This window comes from Sebastes fasciatus, chromosome 13 (genome assembly GCF_043250625.1).
Source record: "Sebastes fasciatus isolate fSebFas1 chromosome 13, fSebFas1.pri, whole genome shotgun sequence".
Taxonomy (NCBI): domain Eukaryota; kingdom Metazoa; phylum Chordata; class Actinopteri; order Perciformes; family Sebastidae; genus Sebastes; species Sebastes fasciatus.
Window position 1 is genome coordinate 17,161,113 of NC_133807.1, and position 17,927 is coordinate 17,179,039.

The following is a 17,927-nucleotide window of genomic DNA, read 5'->3' on the forward strand; positions in this document are numbered from 1 at the left end:
ATACTTGGCGCAGGTCTGCGTTCCCTTCTAGTACTCTCTAGATGCCAACACTCATATATATAGAAAGGAAACAGGTTAAGCTATTTCTTACTGCATTGGCAGATTTGTTTTTTCACTTGTTTAAAGAAAACTCGATTTGTAGGACTCAAATATAGACTGAAATGACATCATAAGATGATAGAAAGTTTTGCAGTGCATATACAGAAATGATAAATACTACACCGTCCGTACAGAGCGCTTGAACTCATCATTCTAATTTTTTTTCTCCTCAAGTTCATCCCATTTCATCTAAGTACGCCTTTGTTTCCTTTTTTAGGAAAGTTTGAAACATGGTGAAGTTTAACATTTAATATTGACATTTAGATATATATAGGTAGCAACAAACACCTTGAAATCTACATTTGGCCAAACTCTCCATGCGTGTCTGCACTGAGATACAAAAAAAAAAAGAAGAATCTCTGACTTGCAGCCAAAAGAAAATTGAGCCAGACTCAACCAGGCATCACTCACTTAATAAAACAACACCCTCTCCTTCCCTTCTTCTGCTCTTGCAGGTATTGTACATGCCCGATGATTTGGGTATTAAATAATTTGATGCCTGTAGGTAAATGCCTTGTTCTGAAATACAAGTTAAAAAAAGAAAACGTATTGGTGCAGGAATAAAAAGTAAAAGTTGTAGATAATGCAAAGTAGACTGCAAGTTGCATTCCTCTACCCCTCCCTTGCAAGCCACACACACACACACACTTTAATCACACAATTAATAATTAATCAGAGGTTGGGCTCAATGCTGTTGAGTCTGCAGATGAGAGAACACCCAACTGCTGAGAAGGGCCCTAAAAAAAGCAGGATTAACAGCCCAAAAAAAAAAAAAGATTATCAACAGTTCATCGTGAACCAATAAGCAGCATGTCATCAGTTTAGGTTAGATTTTATGAAACTGAAGAAACTACAGATGCTCCACTGGTGCAAACATGCACAGTTGAATCCATTTTTAATACACAAAAATAACAAAAATAATAAATAAATAAATAAAAAGCAGCTGGCTTTACAGCTCCGCAGACTTTATGAGGGGGAAAATTAAGCTGTCTCTTCTATGTGACATTTTCTACATGCATATATGGAGAATTTGATTATATGCTCTGTTCGCTGCATGTAAACACCATCAATAATACCATAACAAACTGGTTGTGGAGGAATAGGTCAGGGATGTGTGTTTATTGTGTGTGTACTATGCTATGCTAACAGTAAAAAAAAAAACACACCCGCTGCATTGATCTCAATGTGCTCCGGAATTGATCACAACAAACACCGATGATCATTTTGTTCCATTTATTTATCCCCACTGATGTATTAAATATTTTCCAATACTGTTAGCGGAGAGATCAGAAGTCATTGCTTCATGTCCTCTTTCTTCTTTATTAGTCCTGCATGCTCTTGCAGCAGAGAGCAGAGTGTTTACCCAGCTGTAATTACAACATGCACAATGACCTCATTCTGCTGTGTCAGTAGCGGTAATGTATAGCCCTTGATCTTAAAACTGCAAAGAAAAATGGTATGCACTTATTTTCAATATGCTGACTACATTCCCGGCATTTTTTAGACATGGCCGTGACGGGCGGATCCGAATTTGATATAAGCACTGGTGCTCCTATTCGTCTGACGAGGTCTCTCTGCCTTAATATGCATTCAATAATGTGAAATGATATTAGCTGTAGGAGCTCATTGACTGTGCACTCGGGGTCTCGCCGTGTCTCTCCGTCTCTGTCTGTATCATGCTCTTCATCTGTTCCTCTTCCACACACACATACACAGAAGAAATGGAAAAAAAAAAAGGGGGAGGCTTGAACCGCGGATAGCAACAGCAGCAGAGCAATCACACCGAAGAAATGCCCCCCACGCCTGGCCCATTAATAACAGTAATACGCACACCGCGCCCAAGCCAGCACTGCCGAAAGCACCACTGACACTTTAATGGGCATTTTTTACTTTTGTTTTTAAATAATGCATGTGCTGCTTGTCAGCACTGCTTCACTCCACCCCTGGTGTGCCTTTGCAGCGTTCCTTTGTGCAGAAATTACAATGGGGACCTGTGTTTTCTGTGCTGGCTGCTCCATAAGCTGCATTCATCACATACATGTGGACGCCGGTGTTGCAGTACATCACACTCTTGGGGACACGTGTGTGTGTGTGTGGGCATGCATGCATGTGTGTTTCTGTTTGTGAAGGCCCCTCATTGGCACCGAGCTAATTAAGAGTGTCTTTGAGAGGGTGAACTGCGCGCCGAGGCTCAGCGGCAGTGGACACGACTTATATACTGTAGGAAGGTTGCTGCTATGCATTTTTTACAGCGGGCTTGACAGTATGCCAGTGTTGTTATAGGCTATCTGTCAAACACATACTGTTTTTATCTTTGATTTTAACTAGGAATAACTCGTAGAGAGCCAAAGTTAAACTGGAACTTCCGAGTTCTGTTCCAGTAAAAAGTTAAAATCACTACAAAAATCAGCCTTGAAATATAAACTTGCTCAACAGTATGTCCATGTGGTTCACTCCATTGGTCTAGTCAAGAAGGGTTTCAAATAAAAAAAATATGTACATACAGTGCTGTGTATCTAATATTTATGTTTTAGAAACTTTTAACAAACACCGTTTCCCACAAGCCCAAGACCTTTGCGGTATGAACCTCAGCAGCTTGACATACTGAGGCTACATATCCATTTATTGATATACAAAAATATTAGAACAACAGGACTTTCACCCAGGAGACTGTTTGTGTCCCGTGTGAAGTGTAGGGCTGTGTATTGGCAAGAATCTGGCAATATGATCATGATACAGGGGTTATGATTCAATATTTTGTGATATATTGCGATACTATAAGCAAGGCGATATATTGCGATTTTCTAAAATCTAATTTTAGGAAAACTGTCATGGTATAAAGAACACACCACTATGCACACAAACTGTGTTATGCAAACAGAACAGTGGGATCTGCGTTTGCATTTATCACAGTCCCTGTAACATCCAACATCATATCACAACTTTGAGAGGGCACATACACTGAGAGGGTGCATATGTTTGCAAATTAAATAAAAGTATTGATCTTTGCATGTAAACTATTCATTAAAAATCAATACAGTATAACAACACATAAAATCGCTATACTCAATATTTTCGATATTTTCTTACGCCCCTGGTGTGAAACCAAGTTGACGTTGACTTATTTTACCTTACTTTTGTTATGTAACTTACGTACTTAACTAACGCCAGTTACCTAAAAAACTTACTTATTTTAACACGAGGACCGCCATAGCCCACGCCATTTAATTTTGTGGTTCAAAAATTTGAATGACTCTGTCATTGTGTAAGATATGTTTCCCTCCTGTTCTGATTTTTCCTAAATACCTATTCTGCACATGCCTGTATTGTCATATCGATCGAGTAACATTTAGAAAAAAAAAATAGATAGGGGCAGGGTTCATGATAAAAGTCCCCTTTAGTCGCCAGGAGTCATGCCGATTAATGTTGGTCCTCTCCTCTGACTCTCCTCCGGCAGCCATATTGCATAATGGCCTTATAAGCGCATTGAGACAATGAATGGGACAAGGAAACTACTTTGCACACCAATATTCACTCACATGCACTTATGATAATTAGGAAACAGACGCTCTTTGGCGTGGGATTTGGAAAAAAATAGTACCCCTAATGAGCCCGGCGGTCCTAGTCTTAACCCAAACCTCAATCTTTTCCTAATCCTAACCAAGCACTTTTGTTCTCTAAACCTAACTAAGTAGTTTTGTTGCGTATATAAACCTAAGTAAACCTACATTGGAAGCTTATTTTGAAAAGACACTATGCATGCAACAAGCGGAAACTGGCATGAAGTCCATGACGTCCCTGAGGAATACCTAGAGCATCATAGTTTGAAGCGTAGGGCCGTTGACCAAGTGTCGGTATTCAAGGAGCTGGGAGTGAGAATCTGTTGCATTTCCAAATTTAACTTTATAATATTTTTCTCTCCATTGCCATCTTCATATTGCACCTCATTTGGTTATTTAGATATTAGACTATACCGTGTTGTTAGATCAGCCCGGCTCAGTTGTGCAACGTTATCGATCGTAGACGAGCTACATATCTGTATTCAACATAACATGTAAGGTCAATAAAACCTCTGAAATCAATATTTATAACAATCAATGATGCTTTCTCTATTATTTATTTTCCTGTGCAATGATTTCCTTTGATTGAATTTGCCTTTTTTTTTTTTTTCTTCTTTCTCAGACCTGAGTGTGTCTTGCTGCTGGAGTGCATGCAGTTGCCCCCTGGCTGCTTCCTGTCCGTTTCAATGACGCCTGCCTGTGTTTCTTTGTGTCCCCGTAGGAAACACGTTGTGTAAGTCAGGAAGCATTGCTGTCTTCGGGAACGTGGTGTACAGCGGACTGCTGAACGATCACCTCTGGCATTTGGGAGTGCCCCTCTTTACGAGACTGGTAAGAGCAGCAGGCCCCTGTGTGCACACTTACCTCCATTTAGTCAGAAGAGTTTCACGCGGTTCTGTTGAACCCAAACAGGCTTCAGGTGCAGAATTCCCCAACGTCTCTAATGGGCTGCTTTTGATGCCTGCTCTGTTGACACGTGTTAGTTGAAGTTATACTCAGCGTACAGGATGTGACAGTCCTCTGCTGTGGATGTAAGACTAGGGAACCCCACCACATCTTAGCATCTTGTTTCACATCAGACTTGAGTTTATAGGAAAGTCCCATGTGAGGCAAAACAAAGATGCCGCTTCTCTGCCCCCTAAAAACACAGGTGAAGCCATATATGGATTCATTTCTTCCCCCGTTGAAGCTCGCCTGGTGTCTAATTTGCACTGAAAAAAAAAGGCTGACTAAATAATTCATGAAATTTAGCTCTATGGCAAAAATGATATGGTTGTAATTAAGAGCTGGAGCAGTTGAAGCCTGTGTTAAGGATTAATGATAAATGCCTATCCCTAATTGTCAAAGGGAAATTGAATGTTTGTTTTACACTTACTCTCACTGGTGCTGGAATGTGGGCTGCGATACAGAAGAGATTCTGCACAAAACCAATGAGGATCATGGAGCAATTTTCCTTAAAGAAAAAAAATCAAATTCAGCAGAGCACTTTTTCTTCCTGTTAATTACCTTCTTTCTAAGCGGGTCGCAAGTTTTCATCAATGTTTATTATTGATTAAATCTGTCGTAGCTGTCATTTATGAGTCGGGAATTACTGTTGATTGGTGCACAAGGGTTGCATATAATTGGGTTACATTAAATAGATAATTCAGCTGATCTCATAAATGTCTAATGTGAAGGCTTGTTTGATTATCAATTAATGTCAAACGGAGATGCAAGAGGCTGTTAGGATTCCAGTTGGGTTTGCTTGTGTTTGCAAGTGGCGAAGCTACTGAATCTCTCTCTTCATAGCTGTAAGAATGTCTAGTGAGATATAGTATATATATATATATATATCTCTAATATATGCACTAATGAATTCAAAGTAAAATTCAAGCATGAATGCACTGACACACACACAGTGCACACTGTAGCCAGTAAACAAGTCTTTGAAAGATACAACAAATGATAGAGACATCAAACACGACAGCTGACAGAGATTTGGCTTTCAATTAAACAGAAATTGTTGCTATTTTTCTGTTGTTATTAGTCATAAAGAGTATGAAGGAGGGAAATAATTAAACTGATATTTTCATAGTTCCAAAGTCTCTTCATGGCTCCTTTTCTAAAAGCATAGAATTTCATATAATAGGATGGTCTTAAGAAGGACTACCATATAAATAGTTTCACAAACAAACTCTTCTTAAAGAGGCAGTCTTGCTGATTTCACACACCAGTTTTCTTGTAGGACTGTCGGTGTAAGTCTGCCATTGAGAGCGTTTTTACCAGAATGATAATGTGTAGAGTCAGACCTTTCATTAGCGCTGTGGAGATAGGTCTGGCTGTGTTTACTTGCCGCGTTTAGTTCTGCTCAGTCGATGGAAAAAAAACATATGTTATGTGGCTCTTTAAGACGAGTTACCCTAATGATGTCATAGTGATGTCATCAGGGTTATTGTAGCCTGCACTACAAACAGAAGGTGTTTAGAATATGTTGGCATTTACCAGGCAGGAAAGATCTAATGAAAATACTCCACAAGGTTGCATTATGGGAAATGTAGGATGCAGTGCAAGGGACTACAAGTCACGATACCTCAGGCTCTGAGGCTTTGATTTCAAGCGCTGTCTTTTTATCTGTCTCCTTATTGCGTGTGCACCTTTAACCCTTCTTTCACACTACTGATGCAATTTGCGTCAAAATCGCACCATTTCGTCTCAGAGTCATACATTTGTCAAACTGGAACACACAGAAGATGTACGTTAACTGCTGGAATCAGTGTGACTTTTTCCGTATTTCAGTATCCTTGACATTTAACACAAATAGATGTCCATAAATGTTAAAAAAAAAGAAAAAACATAAAGAAAATCATGTATAAAAAGATACTCATTACTTCAGGTCTTGCCTCATAATAAAAGAGATTATAATCCAGGGCTGTGTCTGAAATCACTCACTACTCACTATATAGTGTCCGTTTTGTAGTGCTGTCTGAATGCATAGTGAGACCCTATATAGTGGACTCAAAGTATCCCACAATGCATCATGAAAAGTAGTGTACAACGATGGTCACTAACAGAGCACTATATACCATCATGCATTTGTGCTTAAGGAAAAAAAGATGGCAGACGGACAAGAGGAAAGAGAGCAGCGCGAGTGAGACAAATCCATAAATTGTGGAGCAAAAATCATATATTTAATGTGAGCAGCGCATCACAACTCAAACGGACATTATTTTGTATTTATTAATTTGAGAAATTTCGCTTATCGCCCTCACATTCACAACGGCCATTAAGTCTTACCTTTCACAATAAAATCTCTAGACACATACACTGCATCGCTGCTTACCAGGGGAACTTAAATTCACTCAGAGCATTCAGAAAACAACTCAACAAAATAGCGTACATATGTATTTATCACTCACAAAAATACATGTCAGTATTTATTATGGATGGTCTACGAGCAGATATTGATATAGCGCGTTTTAATTGTGCAACAGCAATGATGTAATTAACGAAATGAATGAAAATGACCTGAGTAGTGTCCGAAAGTGTTTCATTTTGCCCAACAGCTCACTATATAGTCCTTTACATAGAACTCTGTGGATAGTGAGCAAGGAGTTGTGAATGAGTGAGTGATTTCAGACACAGCAAAGGGATTGATAATTTGATGGGGATGATTTGATTTGACAAAAATAAATAAATAAATAAATCCAGCGTAGACATGGATGCGCAAGGACGGAAGTAAGTGAAACAAACAATAATTACTAAGTAACACAAACAAGGTGTTGTGCATAAAATGTAAGCATAACTCAGGATTAAAACACAAATGGTTAATATACTAATATTTCCACTGCACCATGATGCCAAAATGCAAAGGGTTAATACGAATGTGTGCATGAACACACGGACCACACACGTTGCTCATGTTGTGCCGACTGCTGTCACCACGTTAACATCCTCTGCGTCCCTTCTTGGACCGCTGAGTAACAACCGAGCTCGCCGGCTGCAGGATCGCTTGTTCGCGAGTGAAAGGTGCGGCTTCCCCGCTGTGGCAGAAAGGCGTGGCCTCGTGTAGCACTCGGTGTGCCTGCCGCCGACACACCGGGTCCGCCCGGCAGTGGTATCAGCATGACACGCAGCAAGCCTTCACATCCCCAACACACAGCCCCTAATTACTGCACAGCCCTGCCAGTTTGCAGCCCTGGGCCAGTACTGCCTGCTCAGTGCCAAGGTGTAAACACTGCATTATTAACACTACATACAGTCTGTGCACACGGCTATGTTTAATATACTCGACGTATGTCTACACGGAGGCGTTACTTTAGTGGGATTCTTTACGTGGAGCCATACAATAGATTTATTGTCTCCCAGACAGTGAGCTCCAAAATCACCAGATGGGCGATTTGCTGCGTATAGTGTAATGTATGCTTACAAATGATGTTTAATGATGTCTTCCAGGGATAGGAAACAAAACATTACTGTTTCCAAGGCTAAATACGCCGGCTCTATGTCTCTATGAATGCCGGAGTTAAAGACATATCCAAAACCATGTTCTTGTTATTTTATTTATTGGCTGCCAGGATGTCTTGATGACATAACACGATTTTTGTTCCTGTCATTATGGCCCACGCATGAGCTAAATTCAATTTTTATGTCGCAAAATAAAAACAAAAATAAAGGGCAATTAAATCTTAGAAACCCATCCACCTATAATCTATACCTGCTTATCCTTCGCAGTGTTATCCCAGCATGCATTGGGTGAGAAGCAGATTACACCCCAGACAAGTTTCCAGTCTTAACAAACAGTAGGCATGACATATTTATAGCCAGACAACAATTCACACTTGTATTCCCATAATGCCAGGAAGTTCAAATTGCATGTTGCTTTGGTAAATACCAGGTCAAGACCTCTAAATATATCAAACTTTTTTTTTTTTTTTTTTACAGTCGTAGGCGGTGTGCAACCTTTAGGCCAGGAGAGTGCACGGCACACTAACAGGATGTACTGGTATTAAGTGGAAGTAAACCCATTTCTGCTGCATTGTCCTTTTAAAATAGGTAATTCTAGATTACATTATTATGTAATGTATTTACTCCTAAAAAATAGATAAAAATATTGAATCTGTATGTTGCGTCATGAAGGTAGCAGAAAAAAAAGAGAATTAAAAACAATACACAAAACCATTTTAACACTCATGTGCAAAATAAGAAGTTTAACAATCAACCAAACTGCAGGTGAGCCTCGCCAAAGTCCACAGGAAGCCAGGAACGGTAGCCACAGGCTAAGGAGCACTGAGTGTGCTGCCTGAAAGTGGTGCATGAACCGGTGTGTAATGGAGTTGATATCACGAGCAGCCGAGTTGAGTCAAGTATACAGATTTGCAGTAATCTCAGCAGCAAGCAAATCAGGACTTGTACAGCTACGGTATGGCGAGCCCCAAAGGGGAAGCGTGTCAGTCAGCAGCCGCACTGCTTAATGTAAGCTCCACTTTGTCACAGTGCTCCAATGATGTTGTACCACTGTTTAATGTAGCAGTGCTTCCATCGAGATCGCTGGCAGTTAGCTTGGTAACATGTAAAAGCTGAGTAGGTAGGAGAAGGTAAGAGTTTTTGAAAATGTGGTAAACGCTAGAAAAAGAAACAGTTTTTCAAAATAAATGTTCTGTGCCAAAAACGTTCTACACTTCATATTTTTTATTTAAAAGATAAATATAGTATTAGGATATGATATATGATCATTCCCAACTTGCAAATACTAAAGCTTGGTCAGTGGCCCTATGCTTCAAACTCTGATGCTCTAGGTACCCCTCTAGCATCCGTTTCAGCTCGTTACATGCATAGTGTCTTTTCAAAATAAACTGCTGATAGCCTCCTAGTTAGCTGGAACAGTTCTTCAAATTAAAAGTGCTACTTTCTACGCTTTAAACGTTGTATTATAATATACTGTATTTAATGTTTTTGATGTTTTTTTGTCAATTAAATCAAACCAAGAAACTGTCATACATTAAATTATTAAATTATACATTTTTAATGTGAAAATCATTCATGTACAATCCCAATACATTCTCACTCCCAACTTGTCAAATACTGACCTTACACTTCAAAATACAGTGTGATACTCTAGATACCCCTCTAGCATCAGTGTTGGACATGTCGGGAACGATGTGTCACTTTCCGCTCATTACATGCATGGTTGTATTTTCAAAATAAACTTCAGTGTTTACAGGAAATATACAGTTTCCGCGCATTACATGTAGTCTCTTTTCAAACAAAACTTCCAACGTAGGTTTACTGAGTTTTTAGGTTTACTTACGCAACAAAACTACTTGGATAGGTTTAGGAAAAGAATGTTGTTTGGGTTAAAATAAGTATGTTTGTTAGGTAAAATAACTACGCTCGTTACGTAACTGGCGTTAGTTAAGTATGTAAGTTATGTAACAAAACTGAAGTAAATAAAATAAGTGAACTTGGTTTAACACGCGACACGAACAGCAGTCTCTTTGACCAATCCACCACACTGACCTCTTCCTTATGTGGACTTTCACGCTCTTTATACTATACCAGTAGCTGTGATCGTCCAATAATGACACCGATGGGTTTACATTGGAGTTGAAATACAGATGCTAGAGAGTGCCAAGCGCCGGTATTTGAGGAGTTGGGAGTGGGAAAGGTTTGGCAATGCGGAATCTAGCTCATATGGCCATTTTTAGCAGCATTCAAGTATTTAGCAGCAGCAAATAGTACAACTTCCTGTCCCTACAAGAATAAAAGTAAATAGAAGTACAATATGTAAAAATTCATCACCACAAAAATTCTTCATATGCTGCAATCTTGATGCTTAAAAAGGTCCAGAGAGGGAACACTTCCAAAGCCTCATCCTGTTGTTTCAGTGCAGTATTGCATAACGGTGCACAGCTTCACTTTCATGGCGTGCTGTATGTAGTATAGAAATGTCAATACCTACCTGTGGAGCTGATGAAGGCAGATAAAACGAGCGTGGCTGAGGATCCTTGTCAGCGAGTAGTAAAACAGGTCACTCCATAAAGTTGAAGTGTGTGATTAGAGGAAAGTAACCTGTGATACTCAGGATGGAGCGGCACCTCTTCCCCGTCTTCAGCCGACCAACGGGGTCTCGCACCAGCTGAGACCAGACAGCGTACCGTAGGGCCCCGGTGTTTGATGAATGGGGACGGCAGGTCGAGCTAGCTATAACTATAGCCCAGAACTCCACTGGGATTGTGTGGGGTGGAGAGTGAGAACTCGGGGAGGAAGGAAGGAAGTGCGGCTCGTTGTCTCCTGCGGAGTCTCTCTAATGACAGAGATCTGAGTCTGTAAGTAGCAGCGCACTACAGACGAGAGGTGAGATCATCATCAAATATTAAGACAACAGATCTCGAAGCCGGCGAAGGGCGGGAGTCAGACGGACATTTTAGGCAGAACGCGCTCTGTGTGAGGCCTTCAACTTCCTCCTCTCTTTGAAAGCTCTATCTTTTATAATGGATGGCAGAGTCTCCGGGGAGTGTCTAGACTATGGTGGGAAATCTAAATGGTTGGGAAAGCCACTCGCATCCTTGGTAAGCGTGGGAGAGATGCAGCTCGGGAGGGGAGTACAGGAAGCAGGGAAGACCAGGTCTGCACCCCGAGCAACGCCATCTTAACCCGAATTCCATTTTTCATCTGTAATTGAAGGAGATTTCTAGAAAGGGGAAGTGGGGATTATATGATGCTAAAACGCCCTCTGATTCTTATTTCCTACCTTTTTCCCTAATCCCTCCAACCCCAAGTGCCCTTAGCTGCAGACCATGATGCTCTCTGTCTACATCCACTCCACCCCTGCCTGTCTGCCCCTTCCCCTCCGGTCTCTCCCTCTTCTTTTTTTTCCTTTTTTGCCTCCACCCTTTTTTCTTTTCCTCCCTCTCTCCCCTCAGTTATTTATGAGCACGACTTGAAATAGACTTCAGTATTTGATAAAAGCGTGATCCTTAATCCGAGTTGCCTGAGAAGTGCATTTAATTTTTATTTCCCATCAGAGATTGATGCAGGAGTGGGGCGGTTACCCACTCTGTGATTGCTAATGTAAATCCATTGGGTTCTGGTGGACAAGCACAAAGATATGGAGGACTTGTATGTGCATGGTAATGCCACCAATAAGAGATTGTGTGTGCGCAGAGTAATGGAAAAGGCTGGATGTGACAAGAGAGGGGAAAGGAAAGAGCGGCGGTCTAAGAATTATATGAAGCATCATCTTGATTTATCGGATGCGCCTCCGCTCACTTCTAAAATAAACCGCGCGATATTTGCAAATTCACTAATTGTGATTCTTCGACTGCCGTTTCATATTTCAGCATTCACTTGTGCTCTCCTGAAGGAGGTGGGGGAAATAAAATGGGTGATAAATTCAAGATGACAGTTACGCCATATGAATGAGGCCCCTTGTGTGTAAATTCGCTCAAAGCCAGCTGCAAATTTAACTCAGCCTCCTTATGTGGCAATTACTGATGGGTAACATAACCTGAATATATCTGCTCTGTTCATTACGCCAATGTTCTCTATAGCAGGCAAATGTTCTTTAGGATCCTACAGCAAATTAGCTCATCCCCCAGGACGTCTTTTATTGGATGATCCAGCACTAGAGGATGCCGCAAAACCACTCGAGCTCTCCGCAGCCTGCCCCGGTTGCCACAGGGTTAATATTTAAAAGCGCGAGCTCCCGGTCGTGTATTGATGATATGTTTTGAAAATTGCTGAGGCAGGCTCATTGTTACAGTGCTGTCTAGAAGATAGCCAAGCCTCCCTCCCTCCTCCCCCCCTCCTGTTTTCCCCTCCCCCTTTACAGCCGCCAGATGGAAAACACACTAAAGCATGTAATGTAATATAGCTTGGCACACAAAGGTGTTTCACACCAACTTCATCTGGCCTCTGATCTGCTACAAAATGATTTTTTTTTACCAAACACGCTACTGGTCACCAACGCATGAGTTTGGTTTGCTTGCACTGGTGAAGAAAAAAGAAGGAAAATGCACCGACACACACACACACACATATGAAGGAGAGTGAAGCTCAGCAGCTAAAAGCAGAAAACAAGTGGAAAATAGGCTGTGCCTCCCAATTGCCTGTGGCATACTTTAAGGTTTTCTCTGAGTTTTGTTTTTTTTTCCGTCAGTATTGTCTTCGTCTCTTCAATGAACTAAAACTGCCACAACTTCAGTGCAACATCTCAGTCACAGACAGTGAAAAGAAGAAAAGAGGAGCAATCTGTTAGTCCTCCACTATCACCAGCATCATCATCAACACACTTCCCCTCCCTCCCCGCAGAGCTCCCCACCACGACTCCCGGCTTCCTGGCTCCCCCCTTCATCCCCCCTTCCTCCCCTCTTCCTCCCCCCCCCCCGCGACGCTGAATTTTACAGTACCGTCTGCAGGATCCCAGTTTGTTCGGCGCACTCCTCTATGCAGAGCAACACGGCTCCGGTGGAGGAACGCTGGAGGCAGCTGTCAAGTGCAGGCTGCTGCTGCTCTAGTTGAGCCTCGGCGCCGTACCGACTGATTTCACATTCACCAATAAGAGACGGCACAGGGGGGGGAGAGAGAGAGAGAGAGAGAGAGAGAGAGCAGAGAGACAGAGTCTGGAAGTGAGTGGTGTGGAGAGGCAAGTGGAGTGGAAGAGTGTCAAAAGAAAAAAGAGGTTACAACACCTCCCCAGCATCTCCTTTTTTCTTTCCCGTCTGCTTTTCCCCCCTCTTTCTTGTGTTGGCTCAGAAGAAGAAGAAGAAGAAAGAAGGGGGCTTTTAAAAATTAACTGAAGAACAAGCTGCTCGCAGAGAAAGAAGCGAAAAAGAAGAAGAAGAAAGAAAGGGGGGAAAACCTCAAGTGAAGCCCTATTGAACAGTTGAGAGGGAGGGCTTGCCTCAGTGGAACAGGGACGTCTGTCCAAAAAAACGCTCGGACTCCTCTCGACACCCACACTGGTTGGACTGGTCCCAGTGCTCGGCCCCGCTCTCCTCCTCCGACCCGCCTGCCCACACCTGTCCCAGCTTCTACCATGATGATGTACTTTTGGGTGAGTACCGGACCGCGAAGTGAGGATGCCTTTTTGCTCTCACACTGCTCCGGCATGGGCAGGGAGCTGCTGGTGTGTGTATATGTGTCAGCCCTTACAGTATATACAGTGTGAGAGTGTGTGTGTGTGTGTGTGTGTGTGTGTGTGGCGTTGCGCCTCCCACATGCATGAACAGAGCTGATGGTTTTCCACTTCCATGTGTTTTATTGATGCTGCAGCCAGATGCTATAGAGGCCTGCGTGTACGTGTCGGATTTACTCAGCCTTTAAACGACAGAGGATGTTGGGAGTGAGATTATTACCCACACTTATACCTTTTACAAGTATTCTTATTCAACTTCCACTCACAGTCAAAACTACAACAGCATGTATTAGAAACTCTATCTCTCCCATTTAACACTGGCGTGTGAGTAGGAACCACTCAGGGGTCTTCTGGGGACACATTTTGATTTCCTCGTCTGCGTTTGCGTTTCAAACACATTTCGGTGCTGTTGTTGTCTCCGTCGGCCCATGCATCTAAGTCGGCCAGAATTTCTCCTATTTTTGTCTTTTTCATAAATTAAGCAGCATTAAGCAGCAGAATGAGGATGATTACAGATTGTTAACCAGAGCTGCTGATTAATTCTGTTTGAGATCATGTGTGATTAGTCAGATTGGTTTTGTCTCCTCGGCGGTTTGTATTCTCACCACAACAATACCCGCCCAGTGCTTCGCTGCTTTACACTCCACACTACATTTATTTCTCACTAATGCACATCGCAGATCACTTTAATCCTCCACTGTTTTGCTAACTTGTATTTTGTACCTTCACAGAAAATACAAAGTAAATGAAATTATTCTCCAATGCACCACATATTTCCCAGCTTTGCCACTGTAAACAGTGCGAGCTGTAATGCAGTTACAGATGTGTCTCCTGCAGAGACTGTGTGTGTGTGTGTAGCTTATTGATCGTGAGTTCAGATTTCTGGGGAGCTTTTTTTTTGAGGGGAGAAAGTTATTTTACGTGGATGACTTCATTATAAATGTTGTCTCACATCTTTTTAAACTTGGAAGTGAGAGCAAAACATGACTAACACAAAAAGCATGTTGAGCATGCTGTGAATGAAGCAGCAGCTCTGAGGTATCGATTCAGAGCTCCAGTTTCTGGAGAGAGAGAGGATGTTTTGGGGCCAAAGTTACTCTAAGTGGATAAATGAGCTCACATTTGAAAAAGTTTTCTTTTTGTTTCCAAGTAGAGTGGAAGAGACAGGAAGGTGTTTGATTTCCAAATTATGTCAAAACTGAAAGAAAATAATACAGGCGTGCAGTGTTGAGTGTTTTTGAGGCCTCGCTCCAACACAGGCCTCCCTGATACTCCTGTGATGCCTGCTGGGTGTTGATGCTTATTGAGAGAGTCTTCTGGCCTGTTTGGAGGTGTGCTGTTAGGATGCAGCTCACCTTTTTTACACCTCTAGTTCCATCACTAATTCTCTCCCTGCAGCCGGTCGGAGCGATGACCACACTCTCAGATGTAGGCCGAACAGAGTGAAGCCGTGATGCTGACAGTTTACAGCCCTGCAGGCTCATCAGTGTGACACTGGGCCTTTTTCTACTCTAGTGGGCTTTTTCCTCTCATCAGCTATAGTGTGTCTGCGGTTTTTCTGTGTCTGTTTATGATCCGTTAAAGTTAGTCCAACATTTTACTACTTTTACTCATTTACGAAGTGACATTATTATTTTAGCTCCGAGCATTAATTCAATACACGACTCCTTATTTTATCGTTTCAATCTGTTAACTCGGAAATCTATAATTATGTCTTTTTTTTTACTTTGAAGTATCAGGATACCTAATTTCCGAATGATCACGGAAGCCAAGTCAGCCAAATGACAAGAACAAGCAGTAAATGTTTCTACATTATGCGTCCGAGTTAGCTTCAAATAAGAGGTAAAAAAGGAACAAAATGAATTAATGTATCAGTTTTTAAATAACCTCAACCTGAAAAAGTAAATGGTGATATAGTGCTGATTTTATAAGTCACCTTACTAGATGTGCTGATCATTGGAGTGTTACCTGGCATTAATTTAGGTAATAGATTCAATGTTGAAGTCATTTGTAATATTAACTGGCTTCTTAAATGTGATTTGCTGCTTTTCTCACTTTTTAATACTTTAGTGTTTTTGACTTTTTTGAATTTGAATTTGAAAGCGATTTGAAAATGCTACCTTGGACAGATTGCGGTGACAATACTCAGACACGTTGTTGACAAAATGATTGATGGAATAATCAGAAAATGAATCATCACATTAATAGACAGTGAAAGTGATTGTAAGTCGCAGCCCCAAAAATATGATGTGACACTGGTCAGGTTTAAATTCAGAGGATGGGAATACGCTTTTCGAAAACTTTAATATGAAAGAAAAATTAATCAATTCATCTTCAATATTCTCTCGTTCCAATTTGACCAATAAAAGGATTCACTTTTTTATATCGCTGTAGATTTAGCATATTTTTGGACTGTCGGTGCGACCGAAGCTGTTTGTCCTAATTGTGTTGTCATATGTCCTGTATTGTTAACGCTGCGTGATGAAGCCGAAGAATGTTTTCCACAATGTGGACAAGAAAGTTATTAACTAACTAACAAAACAAGCAATTTGAAAGCAAAGCAGTGACTTTGGAAATAGTTTTTTTTTATTTTTTTTACAATTTTCTCACATTTAGAAAAAACAATTTATTGATTAAACTGACTATTAATCCAAAAACAGATGAAAATGGATGTCTGTTTGTGCCCTAATGTAATAACAGAAGCAGTGACACATATTTCTGACTGCTAAGCCAGTAAATATTACAGTTCCGGCTTCACGCGACACTACGGGAAGTAGAATTAAGAGCGTCTTCTCGCTCTCAGATCAACATCTATTCGGCGGCAACATTCGCTGGATGACTTGAAAAGTGAAACTGCAGGAGTCTTGCTTTGCAAGTGTCATTCCTGAGAAGATGTAACATCACAACCAGTGCATGATCAATGATTTACCAGCCACCCCTTGGTATCTCCAGTGTGTCTCTGGCTGTGTGTGTGTGTGTGTGTGTGTGTGTGTGCGTCAGTCGGCCAGCGTTTAGCTGCGAGAGGAGGGTGGGACCGCCTCCTGTTTGAACTGCAGGTGGTGAGCATTACCTGCGGTCCCTCCGGAGGCCTGTCAGCCGTGCATCAGTCTGGGGAACCTGCGAGCTCCCCTCATTAGAATATTTATTCACCAAGCAGATGTTCTTATCCAGGGCAATTACCTTTGGCTTACATTTCCCCGTTGCCCACTGATATAGATGAATGTGTATACAAAGACGTCCCAGGTTATGCATGGGGCCCCTGGGTGCCACCCACCTTTTTTCCGCCCCATATGCATGGCGGGCCAGCCAGCGACCGTCTGGCCTGCCACCGCGCGCAACCCAAACCCAACCTCAACTCCACTATTGTAATTGGAGGAAGTGGAGGCGACATCTCCTGCGATGGCCACACAGTGATGGAGAGACGGCCTGTATATCATTCTCTCCACCCGGCTGTTCCTTTGCATTAGAGACAGAGAGAAAAAGGGAAGAGGCATGGAGTGGAGAAACCATGCATGCTTCTGTCCTCCCCTCAGTGTGATGAATAATTTAGCAGTGCAGGGCCCTCGCTGTCGAGTAGAGATGGTGGTAATGGGGAGACTGGATATATATGGCATGGCAAGGAGCAATGGTTTACGTTAGACTTCCCCAACCAACGCAGTGGAGTGTGCCGCAGGCTGCTCACATGGTGTGTTTGGCCTGCATTAATGCTTTGTTTTTATCTGCAAAAAAGCTCGACAGAGACGTCCACAAGCAGCCGTTTAAAAAACAGAAAGGAGCCGGTTTGAGGCTTTCTAGCTGCGGTCATTAGTAAGAATTCCCTTTAGGCAGACGTTCAATCAAAGCTGTTGTGATTTAGTCATATATGGTGCATTATATAGCAAATTGTATCAGGTTAGATTTTCTTAGAAGATGAAGAATAGATGGAAGCACTCCTCCTCCAGTGCATATATATATATATCTGTACAGCATTATGTACAAAGCATGCATATGGTGTCAGCCTCTGGTGAGACGTTACAAACCCACACAGAGGGGGGTTTGCAGCCTCACCGGCAGACGATGTTGAAATTCATGGCGGACTGTGTGTAGAGGCAGAGCTGATCAGCCATTCTGGGCGGGAGGGCAGTGAGTCCAGGCCGCCGGTTTCATATTGCAAG

General features: G+C 41.9%; 1 protein-coding gene across 15 annotated transcripts in view; it reads left to right on the forward strand.

Annotated features, from left to right (window-relative positions):
- The window catches only part of LOC141780577 (RNA binding protein fox-1 homolog 3-like), a 466,511-nt gene that overhangs the window by 317,024 nt on the left and 131,560 nt on the right, over positions 1-17,927 (forward strand). For 12 of the 15 annotated variants that reach the window (XM_074655864.1, XM_074655863.1, XM_074655857.1 and 9 more), the window contains one exon: positions 4,381-4,490. The exons of 2 other annotated variants lie outside the window; for them this stretch is intronic. In XM_074655864.1, the coding sequence (XP_074511965.1) occupies positions 4,381-4,490 (110 nt within the window). Of the gene's footprint in view, positions 1-4,380; positions 4,491-13,124; positions 13,693-17,927 lie in introns of those variants that run through there. One more of the 15 variants, XM_074655865.1, reaches the window with a different exon arrangement.